Source organism: Cebus imitator, unplaced genomic scaffold (genome assembly GCF_001604975.1).
Source record: "Cebus imitator isolate Cc_AM_T3 unplaced genomic scaffold, Cebus_imitator-1.0 Scaffold334, whole genome shotgun sequence".
In the NCBI taxonomy this organism is placed as follows: Eukaryota; Metazoa; Chordata; class Mammalia; order Primates; family Cebidae; genus Cebus; species Cebus imitator.
The window spans coordinates 1,557,429-1,584,881 of NW_016107649.1; the positions used below are offsets into that span (position 1 = coordinate 1,557,429).

At 38.6% G+C, this 27,453-nt stretch overlaps 1 protein-coding gene across 1 annotated transcript in view; it reads left to right on the top strand.

Moving 5' to 3' along the window:
- ANKRD66 (ankyrin repeat domain 66) overlaps positions 1–7,359 on the top strand; it is a 13,097-nt gene extending 5,738 nt beyond the window's left edge. Inside the window, exons 3-4 of the mRNA XM_017505149.2 lie at positions 1,454–1,682; positions 6,573–7,359. Of these exons, the coding sequence (XP_017360638.1) occupies positions 1,454–1,682; positions 6,573–6,771 (428 nt within the window). The 3' untranslated portion in view covers positions 6,772–7,359. The remainder of the gene's footprint in view (positions 1–1,453; positions 1,683–6,572) is intronic.
- The last annotated feature ends 20,094 nt before the right edge of the window (positions 7,360–27,453 follow it).

A 27,453-nucleotide genomic window follows, 5' to 3' on the forward strand; every position in this document is an offset into this window, starting at 1 on the left:
TTTTGGAGACAGAGTCTCACTCTATCATCCAGGCTGGAGTGCAGTGTCATAATCTTGGCTCACTACAACCTCTGCCTCCCCTGTTCAAGCAATTCTCCTGCCACAACCCACCAAGTAGCTAAGATTGCAGGTGTGTGCCACCACGCCCAGCGAATTTTTGTATTTTTAATGGAGATGGTGTTTCTCCATGTTGGCCAGTTTAACTCCTGACCTAAAGTGATCCACCCGCCTCAGCCTCCTAAAGTGCTGGGATTACAGGCATGAGCCAACAAGCCTGGCCCCACATGGAACATTTTAATCCTCACATCACAGCTTATTAGTTGTAGCACCTCAAGCAAGTTATTTACTGTCTCTGGGCCTCAGATTATTCATCTAATTAACACATGCAGGAATGCCACCTTCCATCACAGGTGATGGGGATTCAGTAAAATAATAAGTGTACAGTGCCTATCATGTAGCCTGCACTCAGTTAATATTAGTCCTTTGCCCTCTCAATAGGAATAGAGCATCACAAAGAAGGACAGGGAATTTGTTTCGTTTATCACCGAATCCCTCATGCCTGACATAGCTCGGTTGCAAAATTGGAGGAGGATAGAGGCAAAAATCCAGACAATGGGCTGCTCAAAGGCTTTGGTAATAGAAAGCCATTAAAGAATGTTAAGTAAGAAGGTGCTGTGGCCAACTTTGTGTTTTAAACATTTATTGTGATTTCTGTGTGGAGAATGGGTTGACAAGAAGCAAGGCTGGCTGCAGAGAAATTAGTTGGGATATTTTTGCAAAAATCTAAGTACAAAGTGATGGTAGTTTTACCGAAGCACCTTTTAGTGAACATTTGCTATGTGTTGGGCACTGTGTTGTGTACTTCATGTCTGTGATTTCACCTGCACTCCACAAGAATTCAATGATATAAGGGGTGATATCCTTAAGTTGCAAATGAGGAAACTGGCCTCAGATATCTGTTTCTTGTCTGAGGTGCCACTTGTTACAAGTGGGACTGTCAGGATATGAAATCACATCAGCTAGAAAGCCTGTGCTCTTAACCTGTGCTACTTGTCATGTAAGTATGACTTAAAATATTTGGTTCTGACTCGGCGTTGAGACTGCCAAAAGCAGAATGAGCCTTACCAATAGGCAGGTTGTGTGGCCTGAGAGAAAGAAAGATTCCTATGCAGGGCCTGCGGCAATGCACCAGGGAGGGGAGTGTCCTGGAAGGAGGACAGGGAAGGCTTGTAGGGCTCAGGCCCTAGGTGGGAGCAAGGTTCATAGGGTGATGTAGGGCACTGAGTCCCTGGTGAGAAGAGGGAAAAGAGAGGGAGGGATGATGATAGGAAACTGGAGGCTCCTCAAAGGCAAAGTTTCCCCTTCTACTGTGTTACCTAGGCTCGCCCTGGCCTCAGGCCACTCAGGACATCTTTATCCTAACCTCATTCTGTTTCTTCTTGGTACATCTAAGGGCAAATGGAGATGATACGGCTCCTGATAGAATATGGAGCCAGGCCCTGCCTGGTTACCAGTGTGGGCTGGACTCCAGCTCATTTTGCAGCGGAATCAGGCCATCTGAATGTACTCAAAGCTCTCCATGCATTGCATGCTGCCATCGACGCCCCCGACTTCTTTGGAGACACACCAAAGAGGATTGCACAGATCTATGGGCAGAAAGCCTGTGTGGCATTTCTGGAAACGTAAGTTTATGCATTTTTTCCACCTATAGAAGGAGCAGAGGAAAAGGAGCCTGTGATCAAGATCTTGGCTGATTCTGTGGCCTCAGGTCAATGAAAAGGAAATCGGGAAATCCAGTCAATGGACTATTATTTTTATTGATTTTTTTAGTTGAGTTATTTTTACTAATGTTTCACTAAAAAGACTAGTTTGGGGGTCAAAACTATATTAACATATTGTTTTAGATTATACAAAAATTATCTCAGATAAGAGAATTGGGATACCAAGTTTGAAGGTGGGACATGGTGCAAGAATCACGACCTTCGGCTTTCCGAAAGGCATCCAAACTAGCTGTGTGACCTTGTGCAAGTGAAGGCAGCTTCCTGATCCTCAGTTTTCTCATATTTAAAATGAGGCAGGTGAATTAGATTTCTATTTCTCAGTACAATCCTATCTTTTAAAACTTCTTCATTCATCTGTGAATGCCCTGCTTACACACACACCAAAGAACTTATCTCTCTCCTGTTTATTTTTTTCAGCCAAGCATTGAAACATAATTAAGCACCAATAATTTGCATAACAATTATAGTTCTGAGAGGGATAGAACAAAATTTGGAAACTTAGAATTTGATTGTTTTGACAAGCAATTAATACAAGAGAAAGTAAAGTATCAGTGAGGGCATCGTTGCTTGGAAACCAAATGATGTAGACAGCAATCCTATCTACAGGGGCTGTTCATGATGGGGTGCCCTCCAAAGAACCTGAAAATCTAGTTATATTCAGAAAGTTGAACTAGTGAAAATTTTGCCATGATGCAATTAGTTATCTATGGAAGTAACCCAAGAGACATTCTCTTAAAGGTAATGTCTTACATTAAAAATATCCAGTATCACAATCGAGATGATTTGGAGAGTAAAGAAGCAGAACTTTAAGTCCTGACTCACAGACTCACTTTTCCCCAATTTCAGCCATCATCCCCTACATTCAATGATTTCCATCTGCAGTGGACCTCAGCATCAGCAGACATTGTTCTTTGAACTTTAAAAATCCTAATATGCGATAATGTGACCATAGCTCTTTTCTCTTTATCAGTTCCTGGATTATCACACAGGTCTTTGAATTCATCAAAGTCTCTTGTCATTGAACTTCTCCTTTTTCTCCTAATCTGTCACCTTTCTGAAAGTCTCACTAAATTTCTTCTACTATCTGGGTACCATAATAGACTCTGTTCTTCCACTCTCTTCCCACTATTCCTGCTATTAATTCCCAACCCAGCATATAACCCAAAATTCCCAACCTTAGATGAATGTCTGTCTTCTCCACTTCCATGCTTGTTCAGTTAGATAAAATCCCACATGTAAATATATGGTATCAACAGTAGTTTGAATATTTCCACCTTTCTTTGAGCCCTCAGAGCAGCTTAGCTATCTCTTCCTAACCTACTCCTTCATTGGCAATTACAAAGCCCCATCACCTTAGTCTGTCTCTGAGACACTCCTTATACATTAGAAAGAATTTTGAAGCCATGGGTTACACATTGCAAAACTCCCACACCTGCAGGGTTTATGTACATTTACATAAAAACATTTACATCAGTTCCTTCTTGCCATCTTGTCTCTCCTTTGTAAAGTGTCATTCCTCCATATAGACTCTTGATTCAGCCCTTTGTGTCTTCTGGAAGACCATTCATTACTCATGTGTTCTTTGTTACATCTTTACTCTTTCTCTAGTATTTTTAGTGTTTTTCTTTTCGCCTCCCTATGACGTCTTTTTGGACTATGAGCATGTTCAAATAGATATTATTAAACACACAAAAAGTCAGATGCCCTTCTGAATTCTGTTGTGTCTTTCTTCTTCCCTACATGTCTAAGCTACTTGAAAGCTAATCTACTTTTATTTTAATCCAAAAGGAAAAGCACTCAAACTCTCAGAGTGTCCAACATGTTTTACAGTAATAATTTGTGTAAAAAATCGAATTTTTTAGTAGTTGTATTTTTTATTGTGATGAAAAACTCATAACATAAAATTTGCCATATTAACTGTGCCTAAAGTGTACAGTTCATTGGTGTTATGGACATTTACATTGTTGTGAAACAGATCTCCAGAACTTTTTCAACTTGCAAAACTGAAACTCCATACCCATTAAACAACTCCCCTTTTTGTCTTCTCCCCAGTGGAATAGAATTTCTCTATATAAATCAAAAAACACCTCAATTCTTTAGTAGTTTGTGTTTGCAAAATCTAAGATCATGGTAAACATTAAGTTCTTTAAATTTGGGGGAAGGACAACATGTCCCTCCCCTGACTTGTTAGCAATCAAATTGAGTAGGTTTAAGTTCTCTGTTAATTGGAAGGATTTATTATTTCATTTTGATCCAGAGGGGAGAGGTGCATTTTGAATATCAAAATTAGATTAGCTTTGAGTTTGTACTAAGTTGGGAATGGAATAGATTTTCATAAAGTATGTATGCCTCATTGTAAATGTCAACTGTCTTTAGGTCTGCTTGTAAAAGTTTCAAAATACGTTTTTCTCTCAGAAGGCAACGTTATTTCATTTGCTTGAATGTTATGATAGGAATGCTTACTGTTATTACTTGATAGTCATATATAGCCTTGGAACTTTAACATATATGTGTGTGTGTGTGTGTGTGTGTGTGTGTGTGTGTGTGTGTATGTGTGTATGTATAACTATAGTAGTATTAATAATGATAGTTTTACTTCTTTGAAACATTACATTTGAGGAAGCTTTTATTGAAAAAAGCTAATCTATGTAATTGTCTCCACTTCTTCATTCCTCACCCACGCTTCAGACTTCTTCCCCTATCCTTGTACCAAATCAGCTGTCACCCAAGTCATCAGGGAGCTCCTTGTGCTATATCAATTGCCTCTTCTCAATTCATATCTTACCTCCACTTAATTCAGTATTTAATATTCCTGAAACTCTTCTCCCTTGCTTTGTCTGATGCTACTCTCTTTTAGTTTTCTTTTACCTCCCTGATAATTTCTTATGACTTTCAGATATGTTTTTTCTAAGAGTAAATCTCATGATATATTCTTGCATGCCTTTTAAATGCTGACATTCCTCAGGGTCCTGTCCCTGACTGTCCTCTACTGACTTTCTCTAGGTAATCTCAGCCCCTCCCTAGTGACCAGGGATGAACATGAAATATGACCCCAACATAACTGAAAGGCAGGAGGAGTGCTTTCCTCCAAATAGTGGGAGTGCTATTGCCAAGAAAAGTAGGCAGACCGTGTTGAGCCGGCAAAAACAACAAAGGTCAGTCACATCATGTGTTAGTCATCTCTATTTATCAGTTCCCACTAAGAACTTCCCTTCTGACAGAAGGCTTAGGAATAAGAATCCTGAATTAAGGGGGAATTAACCTGGGTTTTGAAAGATAGAGGAGGGAGAAAAACTGTTGATTCAGAGTGAAGGCACCAACATGGAAATGTGCATAGGTTGTGTGTATATGTGAGAAGGCGAGGGATAGTGGAGGGACAGTCTAGGGATGAATGGTCTGGCTAGGCAGAGCATTCACACTAGAGAGGAATGGAGGATAAGGTCAGGTGAGGGGGTGGGTAACCACAGTGAGCCCAGTGAGCCAGGCAAGCAGAAGAGTATGAGCTCATCAGGGGATTCACAAGCTGGAATAAATGCATTAGCAATTTACTTGTGTAGTAGAGGAGTCGGCAGTGGTACTGTGTGGCATTGAAGACAGTTAGACTTTAGGCAAGGGGATTACTTAAGGAATTTCTTATTGATTCACATTTTGAGTAAGTTAGCTCCTGGGATAGGTGACGAAGAAAAAGGATGTAAGAGAACTTCAAAAGAAACCTAGACACTATGTGGTCATTTTCTGAATATCCTAGGAATTATTGGGAAACAATTTGGCTTTTGATTCAGTCCCCTAAGTGATAAACCAATCATTTAGCAAACAATTTTTGAGTTCTACTGTGTGTGTGTCATTGAGTTAGACACTAAAAAGGACCTAAAATAAACCAGATATAGTGCTAGACATCCAGAAGTTTAACTGCCTGGGAGAAGAAATAACTTGTTTACATAAATAACACTAATGCAAGGCAGAGAGTGACTAGGCAGAGGAGGGACTGGTGTGGTCTGAAGTTTGAAACATCACCTCTAGCTTGGGTTGAAGGACTAGCAAGTTTGCTGTCCTTTGAATGAACTGTGCTTTTTATAATGGTTTGCACTTAAAATGCTATTTGCCTTGTCTATACCATTATCTACCCTTTTAAGTTTCATTTGTCCTCATATTGGTTCAAATTTTATTTCTGTAAAGTGACTCTTCCAAGTACCTTTAAGCAAGTCACATACCCACTTTTGCCTCATACAAAACTGTATATGTGTGTATTTCCCATGGTCTATGTGTGTATAATGCTCTATTTATTTAAATGTCTATTTATCCATCCATCTATCCATTTACATAATCTATATTTTTACATAATCCATACATACATATAATATATATGTGATTATGAGTCATTCTCATCTTCTTCCTTATATGTTTCTGTACTTTTACATTTTATACAAGGAACACACATCACTTTTATGATTACAAAAAATACAACTAAAAACAAAGGAAAACAATCTTCCAATAATATGCAGCGTGCTCTATACATGTGAGCATTTCAAGAATTAGTGGCACTTTCTTCAAGCTAAATGACTATCTTTGAGTCTGTTAACATCTTACTCAGGTCACACAATTTTTCTTCCCCTCCAAGTAGTTTCTTTAGTGTCTGAGACCTTCCCTAAATGTATGCTTGGAATTGCTCAAACTTGGCCTCCTTCCTTCTCAACTGAACTGCTGTATGCAGAGCCTGTGAAGAGAGCCCAATTTCAAGTCTGGGGCAGGCTCTCCCGCTCCAAGTTCAGAAGCCCCTCTCTTCTTTCCTAGGGCAGAGCCCGAGTGCCAGGACCACCGCCGTGCTGCCCACCAGAAGGGGCTGCCTCTGGATGAGCGTGATGAAGACTGGGATGCCAAGAAAAGGGAGCTGGAGCGGTCTCTTCCTTCCCTAAATCAAAACATGAATAAAAAGAATAAGAAAAGTCGAGGCCCTACCAGGCCCAGCAATACGAAAGAGAAGACAGTATGAGAACTCAAACTTATATTTTCTGGCAGGGGACTTTCTCTGGTGCCAGAATTGAGGCTGTTAGGCTTGGTGGTCTTTCCATGACTTCACTCGTGGACCCTTACCCACCTGGTTTCTGCAAAAGCCCATGGACCTGTCATTAGGTGCTGTCTACATGGACTGTTGTCTCCTGGCTAGCACCAACAGTGTACAACAATTTCCAGGAGAGGACACAACCTGCTTGCTTTTGTCATCAGCGGTTTGCACAGTCAGCATCTTCTGTCCCCTCCCTCCCCAACAATGATAGAATTTCAGGGACACGGAAATTCTGCCATGAATTAACTTCATCTCTGATATCTAACAAGATAATATAAAATAATGAACATGTAATTATAGGTCTACTTTTTCAACTGTAAACTTTGGGAAATTAAATTCAGATCAGATAATTCCAATAAAAGATTGCATCCAAATTGAGATGCAAAATGTACATTAGATTTCAAACACTTAGTACAAAAATATAAAATGTCTCACTAAAAATATTTAATATTAATTGTACGTTGAAATGATAATATCGTGGATATTGGGTCGAATAAAATATATTACCAAAATGAATTTTACTTTTTTCCTTTTACTTTTTTAAACATGTGGCTACTAGAATGTTTAAAATTACCCATGTGGTTTTCATTTTATTTCTATCAGACAGTCCTGCTATTAAACTCAAACAACATGTTAAGCTTCCACTAGGAGACTAGTCTGGTGTATTTTACCTTCCCTGGCTGCTCCACATTTTAGATATACTAATTTCTCTGCCTATATCAATTTATTTAGCTATCGAATATCTTTATTACACATTCATCAATTAATGTTTGCATTAATACAGCCCATGCTTAGTTTGAATTTTCTGGAATGAAAAAAATGCTTGAATATCTTATAGGAAAGCAGTATAGCTAGAAAGGATACCTTTCCTTGTGATGATCTACCCCTGAGCATCAATCCCTTTCTCTATGCTCTACAGTGCAGACTGGTTCATGCTTTGGACCACTACAAACATTGGAAGACACCTGACTCGAGCTGGACTAATAAGATTCTCTTGGCTACTTGAAAAGAAGTCCTTGTGAGAGGCTAGACCAGCAGCATATGTGTTCAGAAGTATGGTGTGGCTAATTCTACTTAAGAGCTGAGGAAGGGTACAGAGGTGCTCTACACAAAGGACAAGAAGGCTGAGGAAAAGACAAAAAGAGATAGGTTGGTAGATACATGAATAGATAGATAGATCAGATAGATAGATAGATAGATGATAGATAGATAGATAGATAGAGGATAGATAGATAGATGGATAGATAGGATAGATAGATAGATGAATAGTTAGATAATTTGCTGTTCCTACTTCTGGTTCCTTACTCAGGAATTTGTAAAATACTATTTAATCATAAAAGTTTTCTTTTGCTTACAGTACATTGAATTGATTGTTTTCCTTGCAAGCAGACTTTTCTAATAAGTACAGTATTTTAATCATGAGCTTATGAGTAAGGCTTACTTAGGTTTGTATCCTCCTCTACAGAAATGGGTAAAAGAATTCAAATTTCATGGGGTTGCTGTGAGAATGAGATAGACAATGTGTGCAAGATGCTGGCGTTGGTACATTGTAACTGGTCTATGTTATGACTGTTGTATTATTATAGAAGTGAGCTCAGTTTTCCCCTGAGAATTTTAAGGGGATCCAGGAATAATGCTCTTTGTAAGTCAAACAAGGCTTTCCATTTTCCAGTCCATAAATATCCCCTGTCTAGTTTTATGACATGGATAATAGCCTGTCCTCCATTGGCTGGACGAAACTGTGATAAGCAAAGTGTCCTTGAGGGTCTCTTACCGTGTCCACGAGGGTCTCTTACCGTGTCCACGATCTTATGGCCTCCCAGTGGCCTCATTGTGCCCTCATTTCATACTTAATCAAATTGAAATATAAAGAGACTTATGTCCTCCTTCACAAATTTTTAGTTAGTAAATGAGAACAACAGGAAGAGAAAGCTTAAATAGCTCCTTTGTATGAACAATTTGATGCAATGTAAACTCTGTACTAAGTGCTTTGCATGTATTATATCTAATCTGCATGACATATCTGCAAGGCAGGTATCATTATCCCCAGCTGACATCCCAAAGTGAAGTTCTGAGAGGTTGACTGACTTGCCCTAGGCCACCTGACCCATGTTTGTGCAGGCTGGAAAGCCCGGCTAGATTTGGTTGGTGGGCTAACCTTTCAGGCTCTAAGACCTTCGGCAGGTTGCTTAACTTCTCAAGTTTCCTCTTCTGTAAACAGGGATAATACCAGCGCCTATGTCATAGGGTTGTAGTGAGGATCAAATGAGATAATGCATGTCAACTGCTTGGTACAATGTCCTCCACAAGGTGGTGGTCACCAAATGTTAGTTACTGTGGTAGTTATTATTTTTCACAGCCTTCAGTGTCCCAGGTGTGTAACAAAGAAGAATGGCTTGCTACAAAGCATCTCCCTCAGTCCAGAGGGGGAGATTTGGGGTGGCATCATTCTCTAAAGTCCATTGAAACCCTGAATGAAGTTGTCCACCTATTTTCTTGCCCCTGAGGCTGAGCTCTCCACCGAGTAGCCTTAGGGCTGAGACTTGTCCCTTGCAAAGTACCTGAGCCATAACAGATGGACTTCCGACATCCTGCCTTCATTCTGCCTGTCCATTTCATTGGGATCTATTTGAGGATTTACAGCAGTTGGAGGGACTGGTATTTGTGTTCCTTGTCCATTCTCTCCCACCCTCACAGGCAGGGAGAAATTAGCTGTTTATGTCATGTAGGAAGTAGAGGCAATATCATGTCATAGAAAGGGCAGTGGAAGAGGAGAGGCCATTCTGGGTTTGACTTCCCTGGCACTGGCTATGTGACTGTGGGCAGTGATTCTGGGGTGGGATTCCTTACTTATAAAACAAAAGGGTAGAACCAGATCTCCAAGATCACATCTATTGTTGATATCATATCAGAGTCCAGAAACTTTAGGCCTAGACTGTCTAATCAACCAAGATAAATCAGGATATTGCCCCCTGAAGAATTCACACCAGGCATCCAATCTCCATAGTTAAATTAAGATGTTCACATTCGCTAGAATCATTAATTTTAGATCTATACAAAACCTGAACTCATTAAGGAAATAACAAGCAATGATTCTTCTGTCACTAGGGAAGATCTAAAGTCAGCACAATCCTCCCTCCCTTCTTTTGTTTTACCAGTTGTCAAATGTTTATAGAGCCATACTTCATGTCTAGCACTATGCTAGATTCTGAGAATCAAAAGATAAATAAGGCCTGAGTAGGCTGTGTGCTCCTGAGGGTACTTTTTTCAACTTTGGATATCTATTACCTAGATGATTAATTATAAATGTTTGTTAAAAGAAAATTAAGCAAGTGATGATCAAAATATTAGAAGATGCCTTTATCTTAGCTTTACAAATGAGAACTCAAAGCTGTTATGGGGTGAATTGTGTCCCCTCTAAATTTATATGTTGAGGTCCTGATTTTCAGTTCCTCAGAAAGTGACCTTATTTGAAAATGGGGTGTGGAGTGGAGTGGAGTGGACCTCTAACCCAGTATGATTGGTATCTTTCTAGAAGGAGACACGCACTGAGGAGAGAGGATGTGAAGAGACACAGGGAAGAGATGGCCATCAGCATACAAAGGAGAGAGTTCTGCAGCAGATCCTTCCCTCACAGCCCTCAGAAGGAACCAACGCTGCCAATACCTTGATTTTGAACCTCCAACCACCAAAACAATGATGAAACATTGAATTTCTGGTTTAAGCTACTCAGTGTGTGATACTTTGTTATGGCAACCCTAGCAAACTAATTCAGAAGCTATTGACTCTTGGTTCTGAGCTACTTTCATTATATTACCAAGAGGGTGAGTAGCACTATGTATGTCCAGCGCTCTTCTGCATAGCATTTATGTCTTTATTTTGGCCAATGACTGAATTATATGGAAATATTTTCTTGTCCATGGGAAGATTTTTTTGTATCTTGTGTTAAAAAAGCAATATTTACTGTGGATTTTAAGAACTGTACCACAGAACACTGTATTCAGGATGTGTCCCCATGAAATAAAAGCAACTAGTTGGAAACATTAAAAATGCAACATGTTATTTTTTAGCATTTATATTATCAAAAAGAATGGTGGGATCTATTTTGCTTTAAAATATCCGTTATTTGTCATTCCTTGAGAGAGAATAACAAATACCCTGATTTCAGCCAAAAACATTGTTAAAGTTTTTTCTTACCAGTTTTCAGACCTTATCCTTGACCTTTGGAATTAAGGGCAACATTTTATTTTCTGTTTATGTCTTATATACACCCTTGGGAGGCAACGTTACTTTAAAAGTTCCTGAAGAGAAACTTTATAAGCTAAACAAAACAAGCATCTAATCAAAACCAGTTTAACCAGATCACATATGTTACACTGAATTATTCTGTGATATTTAAAATGATTGATTCAGTTCATCTTCTTTAATATTGCAACATTGATTTGCAAGACAATAATATCTTGACTCCTCCTTTCCACCCTCCACATTATTAAATGAAGAGGAGAAAAATTTAGAAGATAAAGTGGCTACAATGTGGATTGTAAAATCTCTCAAGAAGGAGATTCTTAAAACTACCTTGACTGACTGGGCGCAGTGGCTCATGCCTGTAATCCCAGCACTTTGGGAGGCCAAGGAGGGCGAATCATGAGGTCAGGAGTTCAAGACCAGCATTAATAATATGGTGAAACCCCACCTCTACTAACAATAAAAACATTAGCTGGGCATGGTGGCACATGCCTGTAGTCCCAGCTACTCAGCAGGGTGAGGCAGGAGAATCACTTGAACCTGGGAGGCGGAGGTTGCAATGAGTCAAGATTGTGCCACTGCACTCCAGCCTGGGTGATGGAGCAAGACTGTCTCAAAAAAATAAAATAAATAAAAAACCACCTGATCAAGAATAATACTAAAACATGAGGCTACAATTTTCAGAGAAAAGACAGATTTTTTAAAAACAGTTAATAAAGATTACGAGTAACTATAGAAATATTTTTTTTCTGATCCCAGTTCCCCAATCTGATCTCACTTTCTAATACTCCTCTTTGTACACCCCTGGTGCCTTCAAACTGGGCTGCTTGCTGCCTAGTGACACCTACCCTATGTGCAGTGTTGTTCCAAATATGTTACCATGTCCACGCAGTATGTCTTTGAGGTAGATGTTAAGTGGGGTTATAGGGATTCATAGGTAATTGGCCCAGGGCACACAGCCAGCAGGGGGCAGAGCTGGAACTTGGACTTAAGCAGCTGAGCTTCACAGCCTGTACCCTGCCTGTGTGCTGTGAGCCCTGGCTCCTGTCATCTCCGCTAGATACCCTCCATCTTTCCTCCTGCTTCTCCAAACCCTATTCCTTCTTCAGGGTCCACCTCCACCAGAAAGCTGCTCAGAGTACAAGGCTCACTCTATCTAGGCCTGCTACGGGCTCTAATTAAACTTCTGAGAGAGTTTCCTTTTCTTAATTGGTTCATAAATATCATATTCCTCTGAGCTTGGTTCTGCCTTAAGCTCTCTGAACAGCAAGGGCTCTGCATATACTTCGTTTGTTTCTCCCAATGGGCTTAGTTAGTTTCACGTCATGATCAATATACATCTCTTGACTGAAATTGAGTCATCGAGGGTTTTCTAGATAAGGGTGAGGAATAATTTTTTGACCCTAAAACTGAAAAAACAAAACATGACCAAAAAAAAAAAAATCTCATAGAACCCAAGCTGGAGTTTTTAAGAAGTCAAGGATGGTTTTCTCAGCAACCTGGAGAAACTTCACTTTTTTGTCTTCCAAGCCTGGGCTTTAGAAAGTTTAATTTAAACCCAAGTTACTAAAGTGGTTGCAGTGGCATATAATAGAAGTTTCTGTTTACTGAGCATCAACCATGTGTGTGCCAGGTATTTTGTGTCAATCCCTTCAAAATGTCATACTTAGTAAGATAAGTGTTTTTACAGATAAAGAAATGGAAATTTAATAAAGATATTTGAAATCAATCGATAATTTATTTTTATATTTTATATTTTTGAGACAGAGTCTCCTTCTGTTGCCCAGGCTGGAGTGCAATGGTGTGATCTTGGCTCACTGCAATCTCCACCTCCCGGTTCAAGCGATTCTCCTGCCTCAGCCTCCCGAGTAGCTCAGACTACAGGCACACAACACCACATCCAGTTAATTTTTGTATTTTTGGTGGAGATGGGGTTTCACCATGTTGGCCAGGCTGGTCTTGAACTCCTGGTCTCAAGTCACCTGCCTGCCTAAGCCTCCCAAAGTGTTGGGATTAGAGGGGTGAACCACCGTGCCTGGCCAATCAACAAATTATTGATGAAAGATTGCAAACTATAGTTGCTGTGCTTGATTTTTTTCATCTCATTTGTTAATATTCTCCAATGCTACCTTTTTTGGAATTAGCTGAATTCCCTTAGTTCTCAACCTGCATCTGAAATGTTTCTGGGCAAACTACTTAACATTTCTGATCTCAATTTTCTTTTTTTTATAAATATGGCTTTCAAAGTTGACATGATGTCTACTTAGAAAATCTCAAAAACATCTGAAAAATAACTATTACAACTATTTGGGCCATGGGTTGCAAATATACCAATGATTCCCTTAAAATAATAATAGTTCAAAATGACCAACTTAAATCAATGGTTCTTAATAGGGAAGACTGACCTTCATAACTCAAACATTTAATTTTTTGCTTAGATCTAGAATTATATCAATCTGGTGAGATAACCCTCATTCTTTTATGGTAATCTGACTATGGTGCCTACAAATTTGATACAGTTTTGATTAATAAAAATGGGGAAATCTACAGACATTAAAAAGTTAGCAAAATAATACGATGAAAAACTTGATGCCTGTAATCTGACAACTTATAGAAAATGGGAAAATACATTGAAAGACACAATTTGTCAAAGTTTACTCATAAAAATAATTATCTATTTTTTAAAATTGAATTTCTTGTTAAAAATAATTCAAGAAAAAAACTTCAGACCCAGGTGCTTTACTGGCAAATTCTACCAACCATTTAAGGAAAATACAATACTAATTTCATATTAACCCTTCCAGAAATTAGAAAGGAGGGAACACCTCTAACGTATGTTATGAAGCCAGTATCACCCTGATAGTAAAATAAGATGCAAATATCATAAGAAACTACAGAACAATATTTCTCATGAACACAGATGCAAAAATATTTAACAAAATGCAACAAATCAAATTCATCAATATATAAAAAGATAATACATCATAGCTAGGTGGTTTTTTTACCCCACGAATGCTAGGCTGGTTCAACATTCAATAATCACTCCATGTAATTCTCTACTTAGTCTATCAATAGACTAAAGAAAAAACACCACATGATCATCTCAGTAGACATGAGAAAAGCATTTGAGAAAATTTAGTAAAATAAAATGAAAACACTCAGAAAACTAGAAAAACCTGCTTGATTTAATCTATCAGGAGAACTATAGCTACTGTAATTAGTAGTAAAAGACTGAATATTTTATCCCTAATATTGGGAACAGGACAAGGATATTTCTCACCATTCCCATTCCACATTATACTGGGGGTTCTAGCTTGTGCAATAAGACCAAAAAAAAAAAAAAAAAAAGAAAGCTGACTAAAAAAAGACTACAATAATCTCTGGTTCATGGATGCCATCACTGTCTATTTAGAAAATTCCAAAAAGCCTGAAAAGAGAGCTACTGGAACTAATAAGTGAAACTAGCAAGGTTGCAGGATACAGGGCCAATATATTTAAAGCCAATCTTTATTCCTATATGTCAGCAAATGCACTACTGGCAATTGAAAAATGCATAAAATGCCATTTATGATAGTACCAAAACTCCATGAAATACTTAGGGATAAATCTAAATATGAGCAATATTTGTATGCTGAAAATTATAAAACTGATGAAAAATCAAAGATTTAAATAAGTGGAGAGATACAAATGCTCATTGAGTAGAAGACTCAATATTATTAAGATGACAATTATTCCCAAACTGCTGTATATATTTAATACAATTCCAATCCAAATGCTATCAGGATTTTTTGTTAGAAATTGTCAAGCTGCTTCTAAAACTTATAAGGAAAGGCAAAAGAGCCAGAATAGTCAAAACAATTTAGAAAAAGAACTCTGGTGAAGGATGCACACTACCTGATTTCCAGGCTTATAATAATAATCAAGATAGCGTGATGTTGGCAAAAATATAGATACGTAGATTTATGAAACAGAAGAGAAAGTCAAGAAATAGACTCCCATGCAGATAGTCAAGAGATTTTTTTGTCATAAAAATGTCAAGGACATTCAATAAAGAAAAGTTTTTTCAACAAATGAGGTAGGAATCATTTGTTTGAATGGTTTGAATTGGATATCCACACACTCAAAAATGACCCTTAATTCACATCTTGCATCAAATATAAAAATTAACACAAGATAGATAACAGACTTGAAAATAAAACACAAAATTTAAAAATTCTAAAGAAATCAATGGAGAAATTATTTGTGGCTTAGAGTTAGGCAAAGATGTCTTAGGTATGGTACCAAAACCATGATTTAGCATAAAAATATGAGAATTAAGAATTTCTATTCAAAAGACACTGTTAAGGAGATGGAAATATAAGAAACAAACTTGGAGAAAATCTTTGCAAAACATCTGATGAAAGACTTGCATCTAGAATATGTATTTTTAAAAGCTCAAAACTCAATAATCAAACAACCCACTTTATAAAATGGGCAAAAGATTTAAACAGCTAATCCACCAAGGAAAATACACAGATGGTAAATAAGCATATGAAAAGATGGTTGTCCTCATTAGCCATAAGGGAAACGCAAATTAAAATCACAATGAGATACACACCTATTAGAAAGGAATGAGGAAAAAAAAAAAAAAGCTGACAATGCCAAGTGTGGGGAATACAGAGCAATGGAGTCTCCCATACTTTGCTAGCAAATATACAAAATGGTACAACCACTTTGGAAAACAGCTTGGGAGTTTTAAAATAAAGTTAAACATACGCTTTACCATATGACCAAAGAATCTCACTTTTAGACATGTGCTCAAGTGAAAGAAAAACTTACATAAAACCTGCCTATGAATGTGTATTGAAGCTTTATTCATAATTGCCAAAAACTAGGAACAATCCAAATATTCCTCAACCAGTGAATTAATAAATATATTTGGTTCTCCAATACAATGAAATATTACTTAATGATGAAAAGAAATGAACTACTGATACATACAATATGCATGAATCTCAAGTGCATTATGCTCAATGTAAGAGGGCCAGATTCAAAATATATATATATATAGTATGAACAATTTGTATAAATTTCTGAAAAATATACAACCAGGACAGAAAACAAATCAGTGGTTTCTAGGTACTGGGGATAGGAGGGAGAGTTTACTCCAAAGGAATACAGGTAAATTTTTTGGGGTGATGTCACTGCTCTCTACCTTGGTAATTGTGGTAATTACATGACTAGGTTACATGACTGTATGATACACTAAAAGTATATATGCAAAGTATATGTGAAACATTTTTTAATGTGGGGGAGGAAATTAATGATTATTTAATTCATGTAGTAAGACAAAGCTCCTTTCAAAACACCAGGTCCATGAGAGTTGAGGATGGAAAAGGGAGTGTATACCATAAATTCCTGGTGAAAAAATTATTGGAAATACTGGGCTAGTTCATTGGATTCCCTATTGGCTTTGTATCAGAATAATCTCTGGAGTTTATTTAAAAAATACAAATTTGTAAACTTCTCCTCAGAGATTCTAATTCAATAAGCCAGGTCCCAGGAATTTCTATTTTTTCAATATTCACTAAATTAATGTGATGTCCAACCAGGGTTAGAACCCTTAAGCTATATGGTTGTTAAAATCCATTCTAAACTAATCATTCCTAAGACTGCATAGAATTTAGGATATATGTGAACTTCTTTGGAGGAAAAAGATTTATTTTTACTAGCCCTATGTGACATTTAACATTTCCTTCAACTTTGAATGGTGGGTAACAAAACTCATATGTATTAGTATCTCCTGTGGCTTTGTTGTACACAGATACCTCAAACATTTTCATGTTATATAAATATTATATTTTAAATTATGAAATATTTTGATATCTCAGATATCTTAAAATATTTACACTCATTAATTAGATAATTACAGTAACTATTAGAATCATCTCTAACTCTAGTTATGTAATATATTAACAACATAAATATTATGTCACAATTATTTTAATATTTTAATAATTGCATTATGATAAAATTAGTATTCTTTGTAATCATTTACATTTTATTTTATATAAAAAAGCTTTTCCTAGAAAGAGGTTTATAGGCTTCACCAGGCAGCCAAAATAGGTCAGGGAACAAAACATTTAAACACTTTCATGGTGAGTTTTCCTGATTTAAAGTATTAGGGCTTCCATTGTCTTTGTCCATTTTTCTACTGGAAATGTGTTTTCTTTTTACTGATCTGTACACTACCTTTGTCCACTAAGAATATTAACCCATTTTCCCTAATCTGTGATTTTTTTTATTATTAAAAAAAATGGGCCAAGTGCGATGGCTCACACCTGTAATCCTAGCACTTGGGGAGGCCGAGGCAGGCGGATTACCTGAGGTCAGGAGTTTGAGACCAGCCTGACCAACATGGTGAAACCCCATCTCTGCTGAAAACACACACAAAAAATTAGCCGGGTGTGGTAGTGCACACCTGTATCCCAGCTACTTTGGAGGCTGAGGCAGGAGACTTGCTTGAAGCCAGGAGGTGGAGGTTGTGATGAGCCAAGATCGTGCCATTGCACTCCAGCAATTAATTCTATTTCTAAGCAGTTTGAACTTGAGGAGTTTGTGTGACAGAGAGAGACTCTGTCTCAAAATAAATAAATAAATAAATAAATGGAAATTAAGAAATGGGGAAAAATCATAAAAAAATAAAGTACTATGGATCCCACAACTGTAGACACATCCATATTTAAATGAAAGCAGAGGGGAAAAGCTACTCTAAAACAAAGGATGGGGTTCAGGCATTTCTGATTACCAACATCCCTTTTTCTCAATCAAGCTGGCAAAGAAATGTATTTAGGCCAGGTGCGGTGGCTCATGCCTATAATCCCAGCACTTTGGGAGGCTGAAGTGGGCTGACCACCTGAGGTCAGGAGTTTGAGACCAGCCTGACCAACATAGTGAAACCCTGTCTGTACTAAAAATACAAATTAGCTAGGTGTGGTGGTGGGTGCCTGTAATACTAGCTACTCTGGAGGCTGAGGCAGAATTGCTTGAACCCAGGAGGAATAGGTTGCAGTGAGCCACACTCCAGCCTGGGCCAAAAAGAGTGAAACTCGATCTCAAAAGAAAAAGGAAATGTATTTACTTGTGCAAACCCAACTGACAGGTTGAGGACAATAGGGCTCGGGTCTTGAGATGAGCATTCCCGTATCACTCAAGTGCCTTTACCTACACTCATTCACCCTGATGAATCTTCTTCTTCCACTGTTTCAAGAACATGCAAAATGAAAGACAAAGAAGCAGCTAAGGTTGGCAGCAGAGTTGAAAGGCACTGGGTTTGTGAAAGCAGACAGATACTACGGAATACACACAGCTGCACACATATATGCACACACACACAACCAGACAGTAAAGTTAACCTCTATGGGAGGGGGATCACATAATTTACTTATTCTCTTTTAGGACCCTGTACATGAAGTTCTCCTCACAGTAGAGTGAATAAAACCTGAGTTGTTTTTATTTTGTTCCCTTTTGCCTTAAAGATATTAATGTCCTAGGGAAAAAAAATCCCCAGTGGAAGTAAAGAATGGCTGGTTAATGAAGGCATAATGCCTATGCTTTGGAAAAGTGCTGTGTCAGAGAGCAACAGAGCATGGCGGTAAGAGCAGAGGCTTTTGCCCGAGGCAGGTAGGCTCCAGCACTTCCTAGCTCAGTGGCCTTGAGCAAGCTGCTGACCTTTGTGAGCCTGAGTTTCTTCCTCCATAAGGCCGGTTCATGCTGGCTTCATTGATGCTTGTGAAGATTAAACAATATGTGGCCAGGGAGAAAAAACTGAGAAAGCTTAAGGAGAGACAGCTTTCTTAGAATTCATCAAGACTAAAGGGTCCTCAAAAAATAAGATTGATGGAAGAATAGTGGGATGGTACGTGATTAGTTATATGTGAAAGCAAGCAGTAAGAGCTAGTAAAAGGTATGTATTAGGATGGTACTGTAAAATGCTTTTAATTTTTCTCTGTGTTTGAAAGTTTTCTAAATGTAATATTAGGGGAAATATCTAGAGGCTTTTCTGTAGAAGCCAGTGGCCTTTGGAAATGTCTATGGTGCCCACAAGCCCAAGAAATGAGAAACAATTCCCTCACATTCTGCTGTGTAGTCAGAGTTCAGGATCTATTTTAGGGTAGACAGATCTGGGCAAGTTCAAGCAATTCTACTTCTGAGCAGTTTGAACTTGAGGAGTTTGGTTAGTCTGCCATATCTTCAGTTTTCTCAAGTGTAAATGGTGATCGCTATGCCTGCCTCTTAGGATTACACATGATGTACCTGGAACTCATGATTATCATTATTACTCTTCTTATTATTGGAATCAAGAGGACCTTAAAGTTCATCTAACCAAAAACCCTCATTTTACAGATGGGCGATCAGATGCTCAGAGTAAAAGAAAAGTGATTTCCCCAAGCTCACACGGCAGATTTGTTGTAGAATTAGTACTTGAATTCAGGTTTTCTGTGTTCTAGTCCAGTAATCTGTCCACTGTTCTACACTCCCTCCAGAGGATTGTTCCCCCATCTTATAAAATTACATATACCAACTATATGGCAATCAGGCATCACCAATAATGCCTACGCAAAAGAGCAAATTCCACTAAGAGACAGCTCAGGAGTTCTCTCCCCTCCTGGCTTTGTCACTCTGTTCTCAAAATTTGGGTAGTCCTAGATTCCATCAGACCGAAGGACTTTGGGGCAGCAGCTGCGAGCTCTCCAGGGATCATGGACTTAGGGGTACTATAATTTTTCTCTTTGGGCACTCTGGCAAGGCTTGTGCGAACATTATAAGTACAGTGGCAGGCTCTTAGAAAACCATTTCTTGCCTCATGTCATTTGATAAAACCAAGGCAAAGAAGAAGCTCCCCTGCAGGATATAACTGGAGTTCCAAGGCCAGCCTGTGGCCATGCATGTTCCTCTTACTGGGCTAGGGAACCCTACATTCTTGCAACATTTGCAGAAGAGAAATCAGAGATCTTCCACCCACTAGGAACCATATGGCTGTCTAGTAACATTGCAGTGGGGGTTCAGAAATCAAAGAGAACAGCTTCTGCTCTCTAAGTTGGCTTCCTATCTCTGGCCTGCTCACACTCAGATGCTTCTCTGGCCTTATCTAACACCCAAGCACATTGTGCTAGTCTCCAAGTAAACTCATCCACAAAGATTTATTTTTTAATGTTCAGAACTGGAATTTCCCTGGCCTTGTGACTCTGAACCTCCTGATCAGTTTCTATGAAACTTGATGACTGCAGACCCTGAAGAATCTAAGATAGCAAAATACTTTCTACTGAGAAGTCAAGGTTGTATAGTGAAAACTGGGGTCTGGCCCTTGTTGCTTTTCTAAAAATGTTAAGCTACGTAAGATTTCGGGATGGCTTTCCTGCCATCAGAGCAAGCTCTGGAACTGGTTGGCAAGGAGCCAGCAAAGGCTAGATGAGTTCCTTTTTAAAACAGTTCTATTGAAGATTCATTTACATGCCATAAAAGACTCTCATTTTAAGTGTATAATTCAATGATGTTTAGTAGATACATGGTTGTGCAATCACCACCACAAGCCAATTTTAGATTTTCAACACCCTAAAGAGATCTCTCTTGCCCATTAGCAATCACTCCCCACTTTCACTCACATGCCCTGGCAGTCACTAGTCTTTTTGTCTCTATAGATTTACCTTTTCTGGACATTTCATGCAAATGAATAGATGAGTTCTTAAGAGTAGGTATCTCAATGACTCATCTATTCAATCATGTAACAAATATGCATTAGGCACACATCATGTGCCAGGCACTGTTGTAGGTGCTGGGTCCTCACCTTAAAGTGGACAATATAGGCTAGATCCCATCTAGCTGGGAAGGCAAAAATTTAGCCCACTAAAAACAGTAAAGGGGGTGGAATGTGAAAGAGGAGGTCCGGGGATCTCAGGAGCCCCTACCTGGAGCTCATAATGTAGGCTGAAGAATTCCGGGGAGGTCTCCTGGAGGAGGTGGTATCTGAAGAGAAAACCAAAAGGTAGGCTGGGGTTAAGCAGGAGAAGAGGAGGAGAGAGCACACACTAGGCCAAGGAGCTGCTTTAGGAAGGCCCAGACCTAAGAGAATTCGTGCCGAGTTTGAGAGACCAAAGCAAGTTTGGCAATGCTGGAGTATAGTGTGTGTATGCGTGTGTGTGTGTGTGTGTGTGTGCGTGTGTGCATGTGCACGTATGTGTGTGTGTCTGTGTGTGTGTGAGCTGGGACAGGGAGGGGAAGCAATGGCTCTAGTGACCCTAGGGAGCAGATGAAGCCGGGTCACAGATGCCCAGGGCATGGCAGTTTGATGGTAGTTTGAGGGCAACGAGAAGCCTTTGGAGGGCTTTAGGTAAAGTTGGTTGTGACATAGTGGCATTGCAAACATATTGGAACTGGGAAAAAATGCAGGCAGGGGGACCAACTAGAAGACTTCTGGAGTAACCCAGGTAAGAGATGGCACAGGGAGGCAGCACTGCACAGTAGGTAAAGGCTTGGATTCCCAAGTCAGACTTATCAAAGAGGAACTTGGGTACACTGCCTAACTTCTCTAAACTTCTCATCTGTGATTGGGGAAAGTAATAATACCCTCCTCAAGGGATTGTTAATGTGAGAATGAAGTGACAAGGTTTCTACAGCATTTTACACAGTGCCTGGCAACAGGTGCTCAGCAGTGTGAGCTATTGGAAGGCAGAGACCCATCACAGCCTCCCCATCTCACTCTCTGCTCAGGAACGACTCACTGCACAGCTGCAGTGTGTTAAGCACTGTGAGTGAAGATGAAGATATAGTTCCCACCATGTTCATGAGCAAGGTAAATTCTTAGCGTTTGTGTACTATGGACTCCTTTGGCTGCCTGGTGAAGCTTCTCAGAATCACGTTTTAAAAGCATAAAGCAAAATATATAAAAGCTTCTTATTGATTCTCACGTGTAACCAAAGTAGAAAACCACTACTCTAGATGTCTGGTGTTGTAAGAGAAAGCCTTTTAAGTAATCTTAAGTAGACTTTCAAGTAGAATAAGCTTTACAAGTAGAATTCATTCAACGATTATTTCCTGAGCACCTACTATGTGCTAGGTGCTTACCTATAGCAGAAAATAAGACAAAGTTCCTGCCTTTATGACTTACATGAGGGGTCAGGCTATAAACAAATAAATGAGGAAATATAGAGTGTGTCAGATGGTGGTAAGCACTGTGGGAAAATAAAGCATGTTGTATTAGGGTTCTCCAGAGAAACCGAATCAATAGGATTTACTTATTCATTAGAGGGCTTTGCCTCACATGATTATGGAGAGGGAGCAAGTCCAAAACTTGCAAAGCTGATGTCCCAATTTGAGCCTGTAGGCTGGCAGACTGCTGTACAATCAGGAAAAGCCAGTGTTCCAGTTGTAAGCCATTAGGCAGAAGAAGACTCTCTTATTCTAGGGAGGGTCAGTTTTTTTTTTCTATTGAGACCTTCAGCTGATTGTCCACCTATATTAGGGAGGACAATCTGCTTTACTCAGTCTACGTAGTTAAACATTCATCTCATCCCAAAACACCTGGACAGAAACACCCAGAATAATGTTTGACTAAATATCTGGGTACCTCTATGGCTCAGTTAAGTTGACACATAAAATTAACAATCACATGAGTTAATGAGAAAGGTGCTAACTGGGGGTACTATTTTAAAAGGATTTTCAGAGAAGGCATCTCTAGGGAGAGGCCATAAGAACAGTAACATAAATGAAGTAAAAACCAGAAGCTGTGAAAGAGGATCATTCCAGGGGAAGAGCATAGCAAGTACAAAACTCTATATCTGACACAAGTTTAGAATATCCAAGCTACAGTAAGAGCCTGCTAAAGGTGGATCACAAAGGACTGGGAAGTGCCTCAGGGAATGAGTTATAGTTGGAGAGGTGGACAGCAGCAGCAAGTTCAGGCAGACCTTGTAGGCCAAGGCAATAATGATCAGGCATTTTGTTCTAAGGATCATGGAAAACTACTGGAGAATCTTAACCAGGTTTCTCTGGCTACTGTGCCAAGAGTAGGTTGTGCTGAAAATAGGGCAGGGTAGTGTAAGGGTTATTGCTGAGTTTAAAATGAGGAAACTGAGACTAGCATAAGAAAATTAAATGTCAATTTATTCAGCTCCAGGGTGAGGTTTCTTCTTCCGGTTCCTTCGTCCGGGAAAGAGGGGCCAGGGAAGCCCAGCCTGGCTTCCCAAGGCGTGGGGGTTTTATAGCAAGTGAGGGTGTCCTGACTGGTTAAGAGGGAACAGGCCATGGTCGGGGCAAGCTGCTATTGGTAGGTAGGCGGGATTTCCGGTCAGCGGGCCGCCCAAGGGGAGTGGGACCTGGACGGGGCAAAATGCTATTGGGTAGGTTTTGATGGGGCTTCTTTTAAATTTTGGCAGGGTTTTTCAACGGTGGGCTTGGTGCCCAGCGCGGAGTGGTGACCTAGTTTTCAGGCACGGAGAGGGATGGGCGTGTCCAAGCTCCCGGCCAGGCACTTACAGTTAGAAGCAGGGAGACCAGAAACCGAAGCTATTGCCATAACCAGGCTAGAGGGGATGGTGGCTTGAGCTGCAGTGAAGGTGGTGAGACGTGGCCATATTGTAGACATACTGTTAAGGCCTGGCAGAGGACTCAGTTACGGGTTGAGTAGGATGTGCAGTAAATGTGCAGAATATGCCCCATCAACCCGTTTCACAGACACTGATCATGCTTGATGACGATTCAGCTTCTGCACAGGGAAAATTTGCTGGGGGGCAGCCCCTATTTTTCTCATAAGATATGGATTCAGCAACTTCCGGAAATCTGCTCTTACTTCATTCATCATTGAAGGTTTCTGTCTGTTTTCCGTGGAAGCTATCTCTGTATGTGTTGCCTTTCACTGTATCTTGATAGATCAGTTTCACTTTGTGAGCTCTTTCTTGCTACTTAAATCTCACAGACTTGTTTATTTTCTCTTACGTTTCCAAAGCACTGATATGCTATTGGAATATAATTGACATATGTCAAATGCACACAGCATAAGTGAACCATTGAATGTGTACACTCATAAAAACCACACCCTATGCAAGATGAAAACATTCCTCATTCTACATTCCATGATGTCCCTGTCTAGTCAGTTCTTTCCAGTCTTGTCCCTCTTGCTCCTTTGCTCCCTCTTCCTCTGGCCTGCAACTTCTGTTCTGATTTCTGTCAGCATAGATTTGTTTAGCGTTTTCTTCAATTTTTTATAAAGAAATCATTAGTTTGCATTACTTGTGTCTTGCTTCTTTTACTCAACATAATGATTTTGAGATTTATGTGTTATTGATTATGTCAGTAGTTTATTCTCTGGATGAATGTATCATAATTTGTTTATTAATTCACCATTTGATGGACATTTGGATAGCTTCCAGTTTGAGATAATTACAATTAAAACTGCAATAAACTTTTAGTATGTGTCTTTTTTTATTTATGAATACTTTCATTTATCTCTGGTAAACACCTAGGAATGGAGTTGCTTGGTCACCATACAGATGTATGTTAAACTTAGTAAGAGCTTTTTTTTTTAAAATTTAATTGCCAAGTATAGAAAGCCACAGAGGCATGTTAGCCAGGTACATTCACTGAAGGATTTACCACATCATCAAGCCTTAAAGCAGAAATAATGTGTGACAATACAGATAAAAATAAAGATAAAGAGAAGGAGAGGAGGATAATGATGTTGGTGATGGTAGAGGTACTGTTTTTGTGTGATAGTATTTACCACGTGCAGCTGTATGGTTTATTTTATTAAATCATTATAACACTGAGAGGTAAGTATTATTATCCTCATTGTAAAGTTGAAGAGCTGCTCAAACAAAGCAGCAAGAAAAAAACAATCCCATTAAAAAGTGGGCTAAGGATATGAATAGACAATTCTCAAAAGAAGATTATACAAATGGCCAACAGACCTATGAAAAAATGCTCAACACACTAATTATCAGGAAAATGCAAATCAAAACCACAATGTGATGCTACCTTACTTCTGAAAGAATAGCCATACTTAAAAAATAAAAAAAAAATAATAGATGTTGCCATGGATGTGGTGAAAAGGGAACACTTTTCCATGCTGGTGGGAATGTAAACTAGTACAACTATGAAACAGTGTGGATATTCCTTAAAGAACTAAAAGTAGATCTACCATTTACACTGCTGGGTATCTACCCAGAGGAAAAGAAGTCAATATATGAAAAAAACACTTGCACATGCATGTTTATAGCAGCACAATTCACAATTACAAAAATATGGAAACAGTCCAAATTTTCATCAACCACCAAGTGGATAAAGAACCTGTAGTGTATATATATATATATTATATATATATATATATATAATATATATATATATTTATGCACACACACACATATATACTGTATAATATATATATATACACACACACACATATATTGTATTATATATATATATATATATATACACACACACCATATACTACTACTCAGCGATAAATAGGAACAAAATAATGGCATTCACAGCAACTTGGATGGAGTTGGAGACCATTATTCTAATTGTAGTAACTCAGGAATGGAAAACCAAGTATTGAATGTTCTCACTCGCAAGTGGAGCTAAGTTATGAAGACACAAAAGCATAAGAATGATATAATAAACTCTAGGGGGAAGGATGGGAGTGGAGTGAGGGATAAAACACTACACATTGGGTTCAGTGTACACTGCTTGAGTGAAGGGTGCACCAAAATCTCAGAAACCACTACTAAAGAACTTATCCATATAACAAAATACCACCTGTTCCCCCAAAACTATTGAAATAATAATAATAATAAATGCAAAATAAAAGATTAGGAAAGAAAAAAAAGTTGACAAGATGGAAGCTCAGAATCATTAATTAACTTTCTCAAAGTCATCCAAACCCATACTGAAAGAGAAACCTACAGTCCTACTAATTTTATAACCTCATACATAGACGTCACTACATAGATATCACCTCTCATGTCTTCTGATGCCCTGGCTAGCCTCCTGGGTGGCTGCTCTGCCTTTTACATGATGTTTTGAGTTATTCTAGTGTCCAGTGAGCCTTAAAGCTGCTCTCGTGTGTCTGCTGTCCTGACCTAATGTCCTCCTGCCTGCAGGGTCCCTTGTTCCTCCTTCCCCATCCCCCACCAATCTCCCAACTTCATTTCCTTCCCTTCCTTTATTCCCATCAACTTTGCCCCACCCCCTTCCCCATCACCATCATCTCCATCATCAGACTACATTATAGTTTGCCTAAAGTTTATAAATGTGGACCCATGGATCAAGTTTTCTCAATGGGTAATGGAATTGTTCCTCAAAACTGCTTATTTGCTCTCCAGGGTGCTTTGTTGTTTTTGTGAATAATTCTACCCAAAATTATTATTTTTAAATGTCTGACTCAATGGCTTTATTTTGATAAAGCCACTATGTAGCATAAAAAGTTTGATGCTGGTGAGTGCAGACATGCTGTTTGTGTGGTTGCCTTTCATCTACTTGATGGGAATTTCAAATAGACACATTTCAAGATGAAAAACTGGATCTTTCATAATTTTGTTTTACCTTTTCCTACTATAAATATCTAATGATAATTAAGATAATTAAGACACAACCTGAGTCCTGGTTTTTCAGCAATAAACTCTTGCCTAAAAACAATAGCTTATATTTATATAATGTTTCAAATCATTTTTATGTACTTTAAATCATCGTCCATAAATACATATTCAGATGTAATTAGAAAGCATAGCTATTAAGTAGGAAGTTAAAGAATTGAAGGTTCTCTAGAAAGTCTAATAGAACCCCAAGTCTATATGCACACAAATTTCATGTCTTTCATCATTTCAATATCATTGAAAAATCACCAATTCACCCCATTTGTAGAAATACTCTTTTAAAAACTTAAATTTGTACTAAGAATTATCTTTTGAAATATTAAAGTAAGTTATATGTGCTATTTACACAGGCTACAAGTTTAAACTACTGTTTAAATTGCTCCCCAGGATTTCCCTAAAATTTGAGGCCTGTGGCTATAATATACAATTTGCCAGAAAGTGGGCGCCCTCTTGTGGAATATTTAATATATAAGAAAAGCAGACATTCATCAAAAAGTTTAGATAAAACAGTCAAGTACAGCAGCATTCATTCACCAATGTATGCACTGAACACTTAGAAATGAATTATAAGAGCAAATTTAAAATCTTAGTAGACAAGTCTACTCAAGACAACCGAGAGCCTCAGAATTTGAGAACTATATCACCAAGGTGTCACATTTGACGGACACAGCAACCAAAGTTCAAAGAAATTAAGTGGCTTATCCTTAAATCATAAAACATCAACAATCTGAGATCC